The sequence below is a fragment of the Acipenser ruthenus genome, chromosome 5 (genome assembly GCF_902713425.1).
Source record: "Acipenser ruthenus chromosome 5, fAciRut3.2 maternal haplotype, whole genome shotgun sequence".
In the NCBI taxonomy this organism is placed as follows: Eukaryota; Metazoa; Chordata; class Actinopteri; order Acipenseriformes; family Acipenseridae; genus Acipenser; species Acipenser ruthenus.
The window spans coordinates 75458144-75474675 of NC_081193.1; the positions used below are offsets into that span (position 1 = coordinate 75458144).

Sequence of the window (16532 nt, forward strand, 5' to 3'; positions counted from 1 at the left end):
GCATTCTCTCTGCTTTCTGCTCAGGTTAATTTCCAACAAATTCTCAATACAATATATTGTAGCATTCATCAATTTATAACCCGCTATAATCCTGCCTTATAACTCGTGTTCCGCATTTTTGGTTTTTAATCTTTAAAAAAGTTTTCCGTTAATTTTTCAGTTTATTTTACATATTAAAATAGGGATAAAATCCCTGGCATGTATGATGAGCAGAATCTGTATGTGTCGAAGCCATGTTTTCCCAAACTAGCTGGTACTTTGCGAACTGTTGGGCAATTGCTGTGCTGACGGAAATAGTATGACATCAGCACAAAACAAGCCAGGTTTATTCTCCTTGAAATCATAAAAAAAAATTGACAAAACTGGGCGGTGCAATTCATCGGGAGATGCGTCAAAAATCACACCGGTCATTTCCATCAATGCTTTCCATAAGCTTACCAACTAAAGCATCACTATTCTCTGTCAAATATTTACGATTAAGATTGTCGGCGTTAGGCAGCGTTTTAGCTGATGGACAGTACTGTCTCACAAAGTCACCATTAAATTGCAATAAACAGTGGCTGTCCACAGCGCACTGACAAACTCAATAACAAAGTGATTCTGCGCTCTCTTTTTATTAAAGCGTATGTAAAAGCTGCATAAATGGCTTGCTTGTTTCTCAGTTCACTTTTTTGTTTTAGTTTAATGTGTCACTTATTTTTCAGTATATTCTTTTATTGTCAGCGTAAACATGTACCTCAGTGCAGCAGTATTTGCAACGCGATGCATCCTCTGCCTCATCTAACCCACTTATGCTATTTTTGCTTTTTGTATACTTCGAAACATTCATTTTCTTTTGAATATTCATAAACTGATTTACGTTTTCTCCCCATTCTTCATCCACTAAAATTATATTCGTCTAAGTATTTCAATTTCGTTTTTGATCAACCTAGTAGTTACTACGCCTGGCAATTGCAACAATAATCATTGGCCAACATAATCAGATGATAATGTGCTAGTGAAGTGACAGAGAACCATTATTTTTATTGTTATTGTTAAACATCTGCTGTATCCTAGGATACAATGTAGGGCTCCTTATAATGTCAGAGTCAAAATAAAACCGCATTTTAATCAAAATAGTGTATTTCCTAGAAAATAGTACCAGGAAAATATTGAACAGACAAAAATCAGGTATAACAGAAAAAAGACATCCAGTTAAAAAAATAATAATAAAAAATAAGCCGGAAACAGCAGAACACTACTTATAACCAATCCTGGAGCTTACAGACATGAGTTTATAAAGATATTAAACATACAGCACTTTATGAATCACACAGGATTGGTAGCCATGTTGTCGTCATCATGCCATGTTAGACAGCCTTTGAAACTTAGAAATGTCAGTCCTTTAATACATGTCTGCAAATCAAGTTCTTCAGTTAATTTGAAATATACATGGTGGCATGTTTCCTTACAACTCCCAATGTAGACATCATACACTGATGCAGATCATGCGATAAGGTGCTCACAAATGAGTACAACCAACAGTTCTACAAGCTTTGCTGGAGAAGAATGGGAACCCCATTTTGGTTCTGGCAAAAAATAAAACAAAACCTTCATTGTTTGCCAACCTTCCCGTCCAAGTTCCAATTTGGAGCGAAGGCCTGTATTAACCTAATTTGGCACATCCCATTATGAGAAATTCAGTAATGCATTTCAATGTCATGGTAGATATCTCGGATTACTTTGCCCCCCACAGCTTTATAATCATGATGGGCAGAAAGATATGCCAGCATGTGCCCTGATGTGAACTTTAAAGTTTTATTCAGGGCACTGAACACACATTTTAAATACAAATACATCATAATAAAAAGAAAATGTAGTTAAGCTTGCCGTGAAAAAAATCTATGTGGCTAACAAACTTGAAAGGGCACAAGGAAAGAGAGGCTTTGAAGGACCAGACTGTTCACTCCCTGAAGTGACAAAAGGCACTAAAAAAAAAAAAAAGAAAAAAAAAAGGTCATTCTTCTGCAAAGACTCAACCCCGACCATTTATTTAGGCATATAATATTTTAAAAGCACTTGTCTTGGGACTGTGTTGTTGGAACGTTTTAGGCCACACATGCAAAGACATACCTCTTTATAGACATATTTATTATATTTATGTTGACATGTGCAGATCATTGAATAATGATTTCCTTTGGGTTCAATAGCCGGTTACAGAAGTGCCCAAAATGGTGGCGTTTCTTTGAAATAAAACCAGGAATCTAACTAGAAGGGTGGTTGCCTAAGAAAGAAAATCACACCAATATGTTCTTGCAAATGACTATGCTCATAGATCTATTAAAAGCCCACAGATAGGTTTGCAATATCTTGACAGAACACTTTGCTATAACAATCTACAATGGTGCATGTTTGGTTCCCTCGCCTTTATAAAAGGAGTATACACAAGAAATCCTACTAGCTGTTCACAAGTTGAGTCTCAGACTATCACAGAAACAGTCAAACAACAATTTTATATCTCTATATAAAAGCAATTTGACCCACACAGCAGTAGCTGCTTAATGAAAAATAACACAAATAAATAAAACAAATCTAAACATGTTCTACCCAGTGCAGCATGCAACGCACAATAACGTATACGACAGGTCTTTAAATGCTCTTCACAAGCATGTTTTTAACTAAATAAAATGTATTTCACTTTAATAAAATATGACAGACAAATACAGAGAATATGAATTAAACAAAGACAACCTATTCAGCATAAACTTTTTGGGTAGCATAAATGTTTAGGACTCCACAATACTGAAACTTCAGCTGCTTTCCTAGCCTTGCCACTAGTGTCAAAATCACCAAGAACAGTCCTAAAGTACTGTCATGAACATTTTAGATTCAGAGCTGAACATTTTTAGTGGTTCACGAGTGAAGGTGGGTTCAGCCACGTCTATGAAATATTTCTTAAAAATACAATTTACCAATGCTAGCTAAAACAGGCACAGGAAAGAACACACAAAAAACGCTGTGTAATTTGGGAATGCTCAGTATTGTGGCTGTCCAGATCATGCTTGACCTCTGTTCTTGACTGGTTATGTGCAGAAGACAAAAAAAAAACACAGAAGATAACAGTAGTACAATAATTTGTTAACAATCAATAAAAAATACTGCATATTTTAATTAGTGTTGGAAGGTTTTAGCAAACAAGATGTTTTATTATTAGTAAAACTATTACTATTAGAAAATATCCAAACCAACAGCTTGCTATTTTAAAAACATTTTTGGCCAAACCGGGAACCTATGCATGCATGCACACAAACTGTAACTTTTTAATGAAAATGTTAGTTCCTACTCCATAAAATGATCTGAATTTTTCCACAATTACTACATGTACTAGTTATTAGTAAATACTGATACTCTTTCAAGTAAATGTTAGCTTTACAGTACTATTGTTAGCTAAACACTGTTCAGATTGGTAATATGTTTGATTTTACATTTTGTTTTCTGTTATATACATTATTTAAGGTTTAATCCTGCAACAGTCCTATAAAAATAAAATTAGGATGATTTGTTTAAATTATATTTTTTTCAGAAAATCTAAAAATAAAAATAATTTGAGAAATATGACCCTTATACATTCTGAGGATACACTATGACATTGAAAGACACTTATTGAAACTGCCTTCCCTCCAGATTATAACAGTGAACTCCATGGGGTGTCCACAAGTATTGTATTATATTTACATCTCTGCCTTGTTCTAGCCTTTGGTCTGGACTTCAGTAGGAATCAGCCCTCCATATCTTTGTGCTCACCAATATAAATTGGCAGCAGTCTCTTTTCCTGTGAAAATGTCAGATTTGGTTTACTCTTGTCTAGAGTTGACCAAAAGCGGCTTTCAAAACAATTAAATGTGGTGGGACTTTATATATATATATATAGGGCTTCTGATTTTCGGTTTTAACTGATAAACACCCCCCATACAAAAAAAATTAAATCAGTGGATAGCCAATAAACACTGGAAAACACGTGGAAAAAACTGTGGAAATGGTTAATCTATTCACATTGACTTTACCCTTTTCCCATTCAAAAAAATAAAACCTACTACAAAAATAATAATAAATACATTTCCTAGTGCTGCTGGTCAATGTCCCGCCTTCCTGACTTGTATCTATCACTGATTCGTTCTGAATACTTTAAATCAGCCCCAACTACTGAGTGACAGCACATTCCTACATCTCTATTGGAGACACCGCTTGCGAGACTTGTAACGAGATTACAATCAGTATGGAGGCTTGTTAGCAGGATTTAAAGCTGTATTACAGTTAAGATACAGAGGATTTAAAACAGAATTGTGGCGAAATGTACAAAAATGGCTACACACAAAAACCCCAGAAGAATGTATCCTGTGACCATAGGGATTTTGTTGTGGAAGACAGCAAAGGAAAGAAGGTACATCTTAAGTGTGCAAGTACTGTCGAGTTACTATACACATTTTGACAAACCGCTCAAGCATTTTGGAAAGTAACCGACAACACTAATTTCATACAATACAATTAATAAAACCCTAATTGTATTATTTATTTATATATATATATATATATATATATATATATATATATATATATATATATATAGTAACACAGCAGGGAGGGGGTTAATCCTCCCTGCCAAAGAAATTAAAATAAAGTGTATTTGTTTAGTTATTGTATTGATTTATATTTGTTAATTGTTTTATTATTAATTATCCCCTGCACCTGGCGATCATTGTAAATTAGAGCCAGGTGCGGGGTATTTAAAGAAAGCAGCCAGTTTGATTGAGGCTGCCTTGTGAGGAGCTGTGTGTGTATTCAGTCGTTGCACAGAAAAAAGGTACTGTGTTTTCTTTTTCTATGTATTTTTGTGTTATGGCAGGTAAAGGGCATAGCCATCCTGCGAGCTAGTCAGGGACCTGCATAAGTTTAGTTCGTGCTCGAAAAGAGCCAAGTGTTTGTTTTATTTTTGTTATTGTTTATTAAAAACAGCGCGAAAGCGCTTTAAAACCTCAATTTCTGTGTGTTGGGTCTGCTTTTAAAGGGTCAACGAACCGTGGAGAGTGCAGCTGGTTCACTATATATATATATATATGTTATAGTACATAACCTTATTCTGAAAACACACTAACAGGCCAAGCCATTTCAATTTAATAAGTCCTTGGTTTTCATGACAGAAGTACTAATAAAAATCTACTGAAATAAAATGATAAAAGTTTATTACACAGCTTTTCCGTCAACGACAATAAAATGTACACATTCTAATTTACCAGTTGTTTTGAGAATGTATTATACAGAAGACCACAAGGGTTAGGGGCTCATAAGTGTTGACTTCACTGAATTGGGTAACAAATATTTTAATCAAAGCACCCCCCCAACAAAACTCATGAGCTACACTGTACACTCCCTGCCCTCCAAATTACAGAGTTCTGAATGTAGGTAGCAAAAAAAAAAAAACAATTTAACAGTATTTGCATGCACCAAGCAATGCCTAACTGATAGGCATAAGACAGAACGCATAATGGCTATCTACAACAAACAGGAAGAAAATGGTGTTGAACCTTGTGTTTTATTCCAAGACCAAGGCTGGCATAAATTACCCATTTATTGACCCCCCCCCTTTAGGAAACCAACTACGATTCGTCCCCTGTTTCTGCCTGCTGTAGTTTAGTCCAGCCCTCGGTGGAGTGGCCGTGTTTCTTTTGGTGGCGCTTGTAATTGTCCCAGTGGCCTGTGGTGTAGGGGCACTCCTGGCATTTGAAGGGTTTCTCCCCAGTGTGCCGCAGCATGTGGCGCTTCAGGTTCATGCTCTGGTTGCAGCTGTAGTTGCAGACGCTGCACTTGAAGGGCTTGGCGCCAGAGTGGACACGCTCATGCCTCTTCAGGTTGGCCAGGTTGCCGCAGGCGTAGTCACAAAGATCGCACTTGTAGGGTTTCTCACCCGTGTGAACCCGCTGGTGCCGCTTCAGGTTATCAAAGTGGGCAGAAGCGTAGTCACACTGCGGGCATTTGTAAGGCTTCTCTCCGCTGTGCGTCTTCATATGACGGGCTAGGTGGTTGGGGTAATGTGTGATGAACGAGCACAATGCGCAGGAGAAGACCTTGTCTGTTTTCTCTGGGCTGCTGGGGGTCTCCTGGGAAAGCACCTCAAGACCACACTTGCTGCAGATCTGACTGGACGAATTGTCTTCATGCATAAAGCCATCATCCAACACAAGGCCACAAAGGCGGCAGGTGAAGGGGAACAGGAGCTCAGGGAGAGTCTGTGATTCCTCTGTTACGTCCCTAGGGTCTAGAAGGCTGTGGGGATCCATCTCTGGCTTTAAACTTGCATAGCTCTGGAGGAAGTCAGTGCTGCTGTTTACATGGAGGGTCAGGTCTGAGACAACTGCATCTGAAAATAGAACAGAACACATCACTACAATAAAGAAATTACCATTATTACTACATAGAATGGAACCTAATTGCTAGTACATTCCATTTACACATGTACAAAGACAGATGGACAGAGACCCCGTTATACCCCCAGTTTGATACTTTTGTATTAAAGAATTGGATATACGGTTTCTTCACTATATCCTTGTGCACGAGGACATGCAATGAAATAGTTTCATTCCTTTTCTAAAATTTGCCTTTGCACCTGTGTCAAAATTAGGTCCCTTATCTTGCTACCTAGAATCTATTTCCTATAAAAAACAAAATAAGAAACCCTACCCTGTGGTGCAAGTAACTTACCTTCAGTCTCCAAGGGAGGCTCCTCCACTTCATGTCCCATCATGTGTCGCTTGAGCATGCGGCTGTTGCTGGCTCGGTAATCGCAAAGGTTGCACTTGTTCGGCTTGTCCTGTGTGTGCATGCGCTCATGCCTCTTGAGGTTGCCCAGGGAGTTGCAGGCGAAGGTGCAGTACTCGCACTTGAAGGGTTTTTCCCCTGTGTGGGTGCGCACGTGCCGCTGCAGGTTGACCAGCTGCGCTGATGCATAGGCACAGTGCGGGCACGTGAAAGGCTTCTCTCCGTTGTGCGTCTTCATGTGTCGTTTCAGGTGGTTGGAGTAGCGCGAGGAGAAGTTGCACACCTTGCAGGAGTAGACCTTCCGGTTGGAGCCGCTGTTTTTCTTGGCAGCGTGAGCCTCCTCGGGTTCAACTCCGTCTGCACTGTCTTCGCCGCACTTCAGGCAGTAAGGAGTGGAGAGGCCTAGGCCTCCAATGGAGTTGTCCAGCAGCTGTCCACACTGCTTGCAGGAGAGGTAGTGCTGTAATGTGTGGTGGCAATTCTCTTCCTGGTCACTCTCTGTGTCTCTGGGGTCTTCAGCGTCGCTCTCCATGCTAAGCCGGTTGTAGCTGGAACAGTCATCATCACTCAGAGAGTAGACCGGGATAACAATCTCAGCACCTGAATCTGTAAATAAATAAAGTATCTATTTTAGAGGTCAGCACGGGTACCTGAAAATCCGGGTACTTGTCGGGTTTTTAAATTACCTGACGCTATCCGGGTTTCGATTTATTAATTTGAGAATTTAAAGAAAATGTACAAAATATGACAATACAGTTGTAAGCTCGGGTCTCTGGCCAGCGTAATACACAACATTAAAACAAGCTTTTGCATTAAGCCTTTTCTTAACTGACAGGATATCAATGTTTTACAAAAAACAATAACACACAGCAAGCGGTAAATACACCTCAATAATAATAACTGTGGTGACTATTCTTCTCAGGAACCAAATCAGAAAGAAAACAACATAACATCATGTTGGGTTTATAGCAGTGATGACTCTGTGATCCATCAATAATTATTAAAAATTATTTCTTTTCACATCAGTTTAGCTTATACTGTAGTGTGTTAATCTACATGATTAGTATGAGAAAGGCATTACTAGCACACTTAACATGTTCCACAAATATTTTTTATTTAACCCAAAACAAAATAGTAAGTGTGTAAGTGTGTGAGTTTCTCATACTGATTTAATTTTGTACTTTGCACCTTACGCATTTTGGAGAGCATGTTTTTTATAAGTAAATCTACTTAATTAAAATTTAAAAAAATGTTTTCGTTTTCAGTCTGTTTTCTGGGGTACACTGCTCACAATACTTTATTTATTTATTTATTTACTTATTTTAAAATAAAGGCTACTTATTTGATCTGTCTGGTAAGGATCTGCACAATACTGTAGATAAAGCATTACATATTGGAAGCCACACAGTTATTATTAAAGGATCACAGAGTTATCACTGACATAAACCAACAGGATGTTGTTGTTTTCTTTCCGGTTTAGTTCCTAAGAAAATAGTCACCTCAGTTATTATTATTATTATTATTGAGGTGTACTTGCTGCTGTGTGTTATTGTTTTCTGTAAAATCTTGATATCTTATCAGTTAAGAAAAGGTTTAATGCAAAGTTTGTTTTAACATTGTCTTTTCCCACACTTACAACTGCATACATATTTTCTACACGGTTTCCAGTATTTAAAGAATTCTCAGAAGTTATTTTTCAGTCCGAAGAGATAAGTCCAGCTGTATACCTTACATGAGATGCAGTTCTATGTAACAAATACATTGTAGAAAACCAACTGAAATTATAAATGATAAATATAAAGCAAGCATTTTCTAGAGAACTTAAGTGCAGCACAAATAATACTAGAGTAAACATAACCAAAACATCACTACAAATATATCTCTATATCTCTCTATATATATCTATATATAAAATAAACATTACTAATGGGCTGGCCAAAACATGCCCAACAAAGCACATTTATTATCCAAACCTGCCAGTGGGGGAAACAAATAATAATAATAATAATAATAATAATAATAATAATAATTTCAAACTGAGAACCATCCAAAATGCACCTGACCAATCATTCAACATAAAGCATTTACATATTTTTACTTACAGGAGAGAGCTGTGTGGCATCTATTGGCTATAAAAAATAAATAAGGTTGCAATATATTTAAAGCAGGCTTGAGTACCGAGCACAGGAGTTTCCTTCAGCATCCAGCTCAATTCATACTGTGCAAATCCAGTGTGAGAATGAAAAAAACAGAAAACTGCCCAGCTCACTGCAGGAACTGAAAAATGCAGGAGATTGTTCTTGGGTTTTATTTGGTTCTTTAGGCCCACCTCAGTAATAATGTTTAATGGATTTGATGATGATTGTGATTGATGATAATGATCATGTTCATCGTGATGGTAATGATGATGATGATGGTAATGATAATGATGATGATGATGATGATGATGATGATGATGATGGCAGTAATGATGATGATGATGATGATGATGATGATGATGTGGTCATCATGGTGTGCTTGATGATCATGACCTAAATGATGATGGTGATGGGGTTCAGATGCCTTTCTGAGCATTTATTTTTGTTGTCAAGAGGAATGAAAATCCCCTGCAATGTAAGCAGATGTATGTACTCCTATGATCAACTAGACCTACAGCTATGGCCAAAAGTTTTGCATTACCCTATAGAATTAACTCATTTTGCTTCATAAATTAGAATTAAACCTGCTGAATAATTTTACGTTAAAATACTGAATTGCATACCACTTTGTAGTTTTCCATCTACGTAACAAAAAACTATTAAGGCTTCAGGTAGACTTTTGCGATATCATTTTGTCGTTTCTTTGATTACATGATGTTAAATAAAATATGTAAATTATGTTCATATAGTCCTTATGTCAATGTTTTGCCAAGTTCTTGCCATATTGCAGTCCATGATTATTAGCATTACAATCACAATACATTCTGGATTCATTTAATACAAGCTTTTAAACAGAACCAAATCATTGCCAGCAGATGTGTAAATTACTTAAAGCTGCTATGAGATCATATTCCCATATTATTTATTCCAATAGCCAAGGCGAAAACAAACAAGATGGACAAATTACATTTCATGCAGATTTTTTGTAGAAGTCATTAAGAGTTTTAAACAGTTGAATCAAAATATATTTTGAAGTATATATTAGAGATGCAAGTCTTATGTTAAACTAAAGCTACCTCAATAAAATGAAACTGACTTGCTCGCAGAAGCATTTAATTTAAAGCAGCTTCCAGATTTGTCCGCAGCATCCCTTTGTTTTGCAGCTTCGCGCTGTTCGCTGTTTATTCCAGTTTAGGACCTCAACTAACATTTAATTTTCTTCAACACTTTTACATTTGGCTGTTTTAGTGTTTAGCATCATTACTTGTTTTTTATTAGGTCTACACAGAGTAATTTAACTGACGCGACAGACTCAACTGCCGGCTTAATGCTGAAACTCCCAAAAAAACAAAAAAAAACAACCCTGGTTTCGGTTTTCTTTTGTCGGTGTCATTCAGTTTTGAATTTTATGCAAATATCGGTTAAAATCATAAAATCATAACCGTTGCATCTCTAGAATGTATGTTTAAAGCCTAATGATGAAAAATAGTTCAGTGTTTTACAAGATTTTAACAAAACTACTGCATTGCCAGTTTGCCCCCTAGTGTTAACTGATTTTTTTTTTTTTTTTTTTTTACATCTGTATTATATATCTAAAGATGTAATAAAAGAAAGGAAGCGTTCTGTGTTTAACTGAGTGCTTCAAACCAGACTCAAAGAACAGATCAGAGAGTTAAATGTGTACATCATTTGTAAGTATGTCCAAACTGTAAACTGACAGCCAACAATGCGTACCCCACGCCGCACTGTTGCAGTGGAAACAGGTGTGTGTTGTCCAGTTGTGCAGCTGTAGCATGTTGGTCAATGCAGCCACTGGTTTAAGGGATAAACGATTTCCATGGCCATCTGCAGTCATTCCCTTGTGAAGTCACTGAGATTGTTGCACACAACTCTCATACAGCTTTTACAGGTCCAGTGAATCACACAACCACATATACTGCACTTACAGAACATCATCCACAGTACATTTCAACTGAATCACTCACAAACCTTCAGAATCCTTCTCGAATCCTATGATCTTGTCGTCGCTGTCTACAAACTCCAGGTCCTGGCCCAGGAGGAAGTCACTCTCCAAGACGAGGTTCCCTGAATTATCCACGCCCAACCCATCTTCTGAATCCACTGCAATCAAAAACACCTTGTCAGAGACACACCTAAAACAGCAACAAATATATGTGCAATATATGCTTAACTTGCTTTTTGAACTTGACAAACCGTGCAGCCATATGGCACTGCACAGCTAACATCAGCATTACACAAAAGGCAGGGAAAATGTAGGACAGACCCACAAATGGTGTATAAAGAATAAGTATCTTCAAAATTACTTTATTTTTTAAATTTAAAGAGCAAGCAGTTTCCTTTTGGTATTTCTTAACTATACAGTATATCGAGACATATCAGCCATTTTTATAGAGGCAAGAGCCAATGCCATCTAGTAAACAGATACAAAGGATCCATAGATAGATAGATAGATAGTAGATAGATAGATAGATAGATAGATAGACAGATAGAAAAGTTTTAGCTCAACGGGCCAACTTGCCAACGTTTTGGTATGTTTAACATGCCTTCTTCAAGGGAAAGTGTGTTTGAAAACAAACATTGAAGGTATTTATAGACTTTTGATGCCATGGTAACCACACATTTACTTCTCTTGGAATGTGATGTCTTTGTGATGCCATTCACAATCTATTGTTCCTTTCTATTTAAACCCTCAGGCATCATGGTGTCTAGTCTATTTATCAATTTATTTTCTTTTATTCTTCTATGCTGTACATTCTCCAATTTAATTTTTTCTAAAACCACAAACTTTAGGTTATCCATGGTGTGTCTGTTCCTTGTAAAGTGCTGAACTATTGGTTCATTTTCTTTCATATTTCTTATATTTGATTGGTTGTTCTGTATTGTTTTATATAATTAGGTATCTGTCTCTCCTACATGTTTTATTTTATTACATTTTATGCAAAATATATCATATACAAGGTTGCTATCCTTGCATGACGGATTTTTAAAGACTAAATATTTGTTTTCTTCATTTGCGATTTCACTTATCCTTACCAATATATTTGCACACTTTGCATGTGCTTTTACAGGCTTTCATGTCCCTTAATGTATCCATGATCCCTTTGTTTACTGTGGACTAAAATGTCAGCCCATGTTTGCATCCTTTCTAAAAGCTACGATCAGTGCTTTCGGAAATATTTTTTTATGAAGTATACGTAAATGCTTACAAACTATTTTTTAAATATTGGGTAATAATTTAGAATACATAATTATTAAATTATTAAATCAAGTAGTTCATTCCTATTGAGTTTGTCAACTTTTCTCTATTCTCTTTCAATAATGTGTTCTTATACCCTCTTTTAAGATTTATTTTTAATTCCCCTCTGTTTTTTGTAGTCATTTTCATCAGAACAGACTATTTTTATCCTTATACCCAGTCCTTTATGAATTGCCATTTTAGTATAGATAGGATGTGCAGATGATATACAGAATGTAGGTACATGCATATTAGTAGGTTTCGAGTAAAGATCTGTTTTAATAGATCCTTGATTAAGTTTAACCAAGGTGTCTAAGAACTCAAATCTCTGATTTTGTCTACCTTAAATGCACCGAAATGTTAGGGTGGAAATGACTTGCTGATTTATGAAACTATATATATATATATATATATATATATATATATATATATATATATATATATATACATACACACACACATACATACATACACACACACACACATATATATATATATATCAAATATATATATATATATATATATATATATATATATATATATAGGGCTTGAATTTCTTTTTTGTGTGCTGGGGGGATTTCCAACTTATGCTGCAGCCATGAAACATGTTGCCAGGGCAAGCGCGTATACGTTAAAAGCATTGCGAGTGCACTGTTAAAGTGTTCTACCGGCTCCAGAAATGGCTCCACTGTTTACTAACTCCGCCCACTTGTAACATCAAAACGAAACCTTAGCTGTGAACTCTGTCACATGACGAGAGGCTTAACTTCTGGCAGTCGTAGTACCGACTAGGAGTGCCGCATACACACACTGAATACGTCTTTGGAAAGCCCCGAGTCTGTACTTTTACGGTGCCTGAGTAATATGTGCGGAACCTTCGGTGCGCTGGCGCCCCAAAATGAATGGGGCTGAGTTTTAAGAGTTAAAGCGAATGTCACCGCTTGCAAAACAACACCTAGATAGACTTAATATTGTATTTTTTTTCCCCAAAAACTGTTTACTTATACTGTAGTGTAGTGAGTTTCTTTAATGCTTAAAGATAGCGGCTAAGAATCACGTACGAGAGAATAAAGTCTTGTGGCACTTAAAATATCCAGCACTACTTTTTTATTTTATTTATTTTAACCAGAACTACTCAGAATGCGGCTCATAGTGCTTTTGTCACCGACACCCACTTCTCAGAGATTGTTGTAGTGTTTCAGGCATTCTATATTGGATGAAGAATACAGTAGCTTGGTGCCTTAAAATATCTCTGTGGGATTTTCCCACACTGAAAGTTGCAGATATGCAGGAGCAACTTGGAAACTGCTGAAATTCAAGCCACCATTAGATATTAAAGCACAGGGTACCAATATTTGTGACTCCAACTCTATTAAAGTCAGTGGAGTTAATTAATAAATATTGGTACCCTGTGCCTTAATTCAGTTAATTCACCAGATTTTTACCTAGGTAAGACGAATGAGTATTCAACACACTCACAAGAGGTATCATTGCCGTATAAGTATTTATAATATAACACTTAATACATTGGCAAATAACATATATATTTGTATTGATGGCAATTAAGGATGGGAAATATTACGTAGGTGAATTTCTCACTGGCACTGTCTCATGATAATAGTACTGAGGCAAACATCTGAACATTTACAACAAACATTTTGGTAGATTTAGAGAAATGCAAGCACTGGCCTTATGGTAAATAATATTAAGCAGGGTTGGGGTCAACCCCTGTTTTTCAATAACAATTCCTTTTTAAAATCAATTCCAATTTCCAATTCCAATTTCTTTGAAGTAAATAGAATTTATATTTTAGAGACAATAATTGTTGTGACTGTTAAACTGCTTCAATTTATCTGACTAACAGTGACTTTAAGTAATTTGTTGCCACTGTGAGAGACTCATTTTAACAGAACTCTGCTAATTCAATTTTGATCAATGGTGTGTTGGAATTGATTAAAAGGGAATTGGTTTTAAAAACTGACCCCAAGCCTGATGTTAACACCAAGTTCCACATACAGTACATCACAAATGTGACTATTTATAACGGCAAAGTACTGTACATGCTGTAATGTTAAATTAGCATTCACAAAAATGTTTCCTGTACAGTAATTTGGTTGGATTACGTTAAGTGACCAACCAGCACCTAGGCTATACCATTTGTCACTAGAATACAGTATTATACGAATATACAAATTGAGTTGAGAATATACAGCCAGTATACACACACTATACAGCCAAACTGAATATTATGGCTCAAGCATAGAGGGCTTATTAGTGAATGAGCTGTGCTTTTACATGATACATGTAGTTATCTTACTGGAGCTACAGAGAATGTATCTCTGGTCAGCAAAACAACTTTCAATACAGCAGTGTGGAGTAGTGGTTAGGGCTCTGGACTCTTGAACGGAGGGTCGTGGGTTCAATCCCAGGTGTGGGACACTGCTGCTGTACCCTTGAGTAAGGTACTTTACCTAGATTGCTCCAGTAAAAACCCAACTGTATAAATGGGTAATTGTATGTAAAAATAATTTGTAAAAAAATAATGTAATTGTATGGAAAATAATGTGGTATCTTGTAACAATTGTAAGTTGCCCTGGATAAGGGCGTCTGCTAAGAAATAAATAATAATAATTAACAAACCCGAAAAACAACAAAACCTGCCACTGTGGTCCATCAACCGAGAATACACTGTTTACTTTATAAGAACAATCTACAAACTATGTCAATTGCAGTGTAAAGATACATTTCCCCACGGATACAACGTTTTTCTGGGAGGGTGGGGTAACTTCTTTTGTTCAATTCTTGACCAGCCAACAGTGCTAACTTTAGATATAACAAACCTAACGCATTCATGACACATTTTCGACTTGTAGTCCCTGTGAGATAAATTTCATGTGAAAAACTTGTGAACTCGGAAATGGTACTACAAAGTCAGAGATGGATGAAGGATTTGTTTACTAGGTACTAGCACAACTGAAAACGGAATATGTACTAGGCTAACACACCATATACAGTTACTTACATTTCACAGGCTGCGGGTTTGACTGCTTCCTTCTGGGCATTTTCAGAACAGCTTCAGTCTCGTGTCTCAGACGAAAACCCTGGAACTCTTCATTAAAATACGCGTTTTCTCTCTCTTTTTTTTTAGTTTCACTGCACGTCTAACACTATTGACATTATCCCCAAGTATCCAGGAATATGAAGCAGACGCGTACATGCTGTGTTCTACATCGACACAAATGTAATGTCTGTTTGTATACACATCCAGTAAAGTCGCTGTGGGTGCATTTAAATATTATTATTTAAATATGAACCATGTGTAATAAAGCAGCAGCATACACACGCTACTGGGTGGTGCATCGATAGGCAAATCTAGCTGTACAGTAATTACACAGCCTCCATTAAACTTAATTGCATGTAAAATGCAGCTGTTTCGGTCTCCAAACTTGTGTGTGCTGCAATACAACTAAACTTACAGTAACAAACTCAGGCTGCTCTTAACCTTTAGCGTAAGTAAATGCTTGTTTTTTTTTTGTTTTTTTTAATTTGACCTCTATATCTGAAAAAAATTAAAATAATAGACTATATTTAATAATTAATTCGCTTACTGAAACCGCCTCCATTGTATACACTTAATTCTACTTCCTTCCAGCTGTCTTGACTTCCGCCAATGTATGCGTTTCCGTTTCCACCACAACAGCCGTTTTACGACAATGTATTCATGGGATTTGCAGTCTTTTTTATTTAATTTTTTCACACGTTTTTTTTTATTATTGATAATATATGATGTGTAGTTTTTAGAATTGTGTGTTCTTGTTTAATTTAAATTATATAACGTATGACGCGAAAAACTGGGGACGAGGCGATTTGAACCACTGTAGTAACCAGGCAACACCAATCGACTAAAAAAAAAAAATTGTAACTACGGGTGCGATCGCGACTTTTGAGAGTCTGCGTAGACGTTGCGTCAAATTACGTGTGTCGGCGTCCATACCAACCGGAACTGACAACACAGGTCATGCATCCTCTGGGCGCAGAGGGTGCGTTCACAGAGATCATTCTGCGCAGACTCTGTGCAGAATCTGACCAATTTAGCCAATGGGTGCGGTCACGGAGATCATTCTTAGAAGATCATTGGCTAAATTGGTCAGATTCTGCACAGAATCTGCGCAGAATGATCTCTGTGAACGCACCCTCTGCGCCCAGAGGATGCATGACCTGATTCTAAAACGTGCTGCGCTGGAGCATGGACGAGCGCCACCAGTGCAAGAGGGGCGTAGGGAACCACATGCAGGATTAGTGATTGTGGTAGCGCCACCTACAATGGGGGTGTGAATAACACAGAA

The 16532-nt window shown here is 36.9% G+C and overlaps 1 protein-coding gene and 1 long non-coding RNA gene across 2 annotated transcripts; one reads left to right on the forward strand and one right to left on the reverse strand.

The window, feature by feature from the left end:
* Nucleotides 1-5221: 5221 nt before the first annotated feature.
* LOC131737171 (uncharacterized) lies at nt 5222-5508 on the forward strand. The gene is made up of 2 exons (XR_009328739.1): nt 5222-5345; nt 5440-5508. It is a non-coding gene; the product is annotated as an uncharacterized LOC131737171 (long non-coding RNA).
* A 108-nt stretch (nt 5509-5616) lies between these two features.
* On the reverse strand, nt 5617-16096 carry LOC117402705 (zinc finger protein 513-like). Its single transcript, XM_034004095.3, has 4 exons — nt 15209-16096; nt 10920-11051; nt 6736-7398; nt 5617-6394 (listed from the first exon to the last, which is right to left on the reverse strand). The coding sequence occupies exons 1-4, from the start codon at nt 15246-15248 to the stop codon at nt 5634-5636; spliced, it is 1596 nt and encodes a 531-aa protein (XP_033859986.1). The 5' UTR covers nt 15249-16096; the 3' UTR covers nt 5617-5633.
* Between the last annotated feature and the right edge of the window lie 436 nt (nt 16097-16532).

What these genes read in the sequence shown, in the direction of transcription:
- LOC117402705 (XM_034004095.3), bottom strand. Translation starts at nt 15,248, where the DNA reads ATGCCCAGAAGGAAGCAGTCAAACCCGCAGCCTGTGAAAT. An exon ending in ATTCGAGAAGGATTCTGAAG is followed by an intron (nt 7,399 to 10,919) that starts GTTTGTGAGTGA and finishes ATTTATTTACAG; the next exon opens with ATTCAGGTGCTGAGATTGTT. An exon ending in GCCTCCCTTGGAGACTGAAG is followed by an intron (nt 6,395 to 6,735) that starts GTAAGTTACTTG and finishes TTCTATTTTCAG; the next exon opens with ATGCAGTTGTCTCAGACCTG.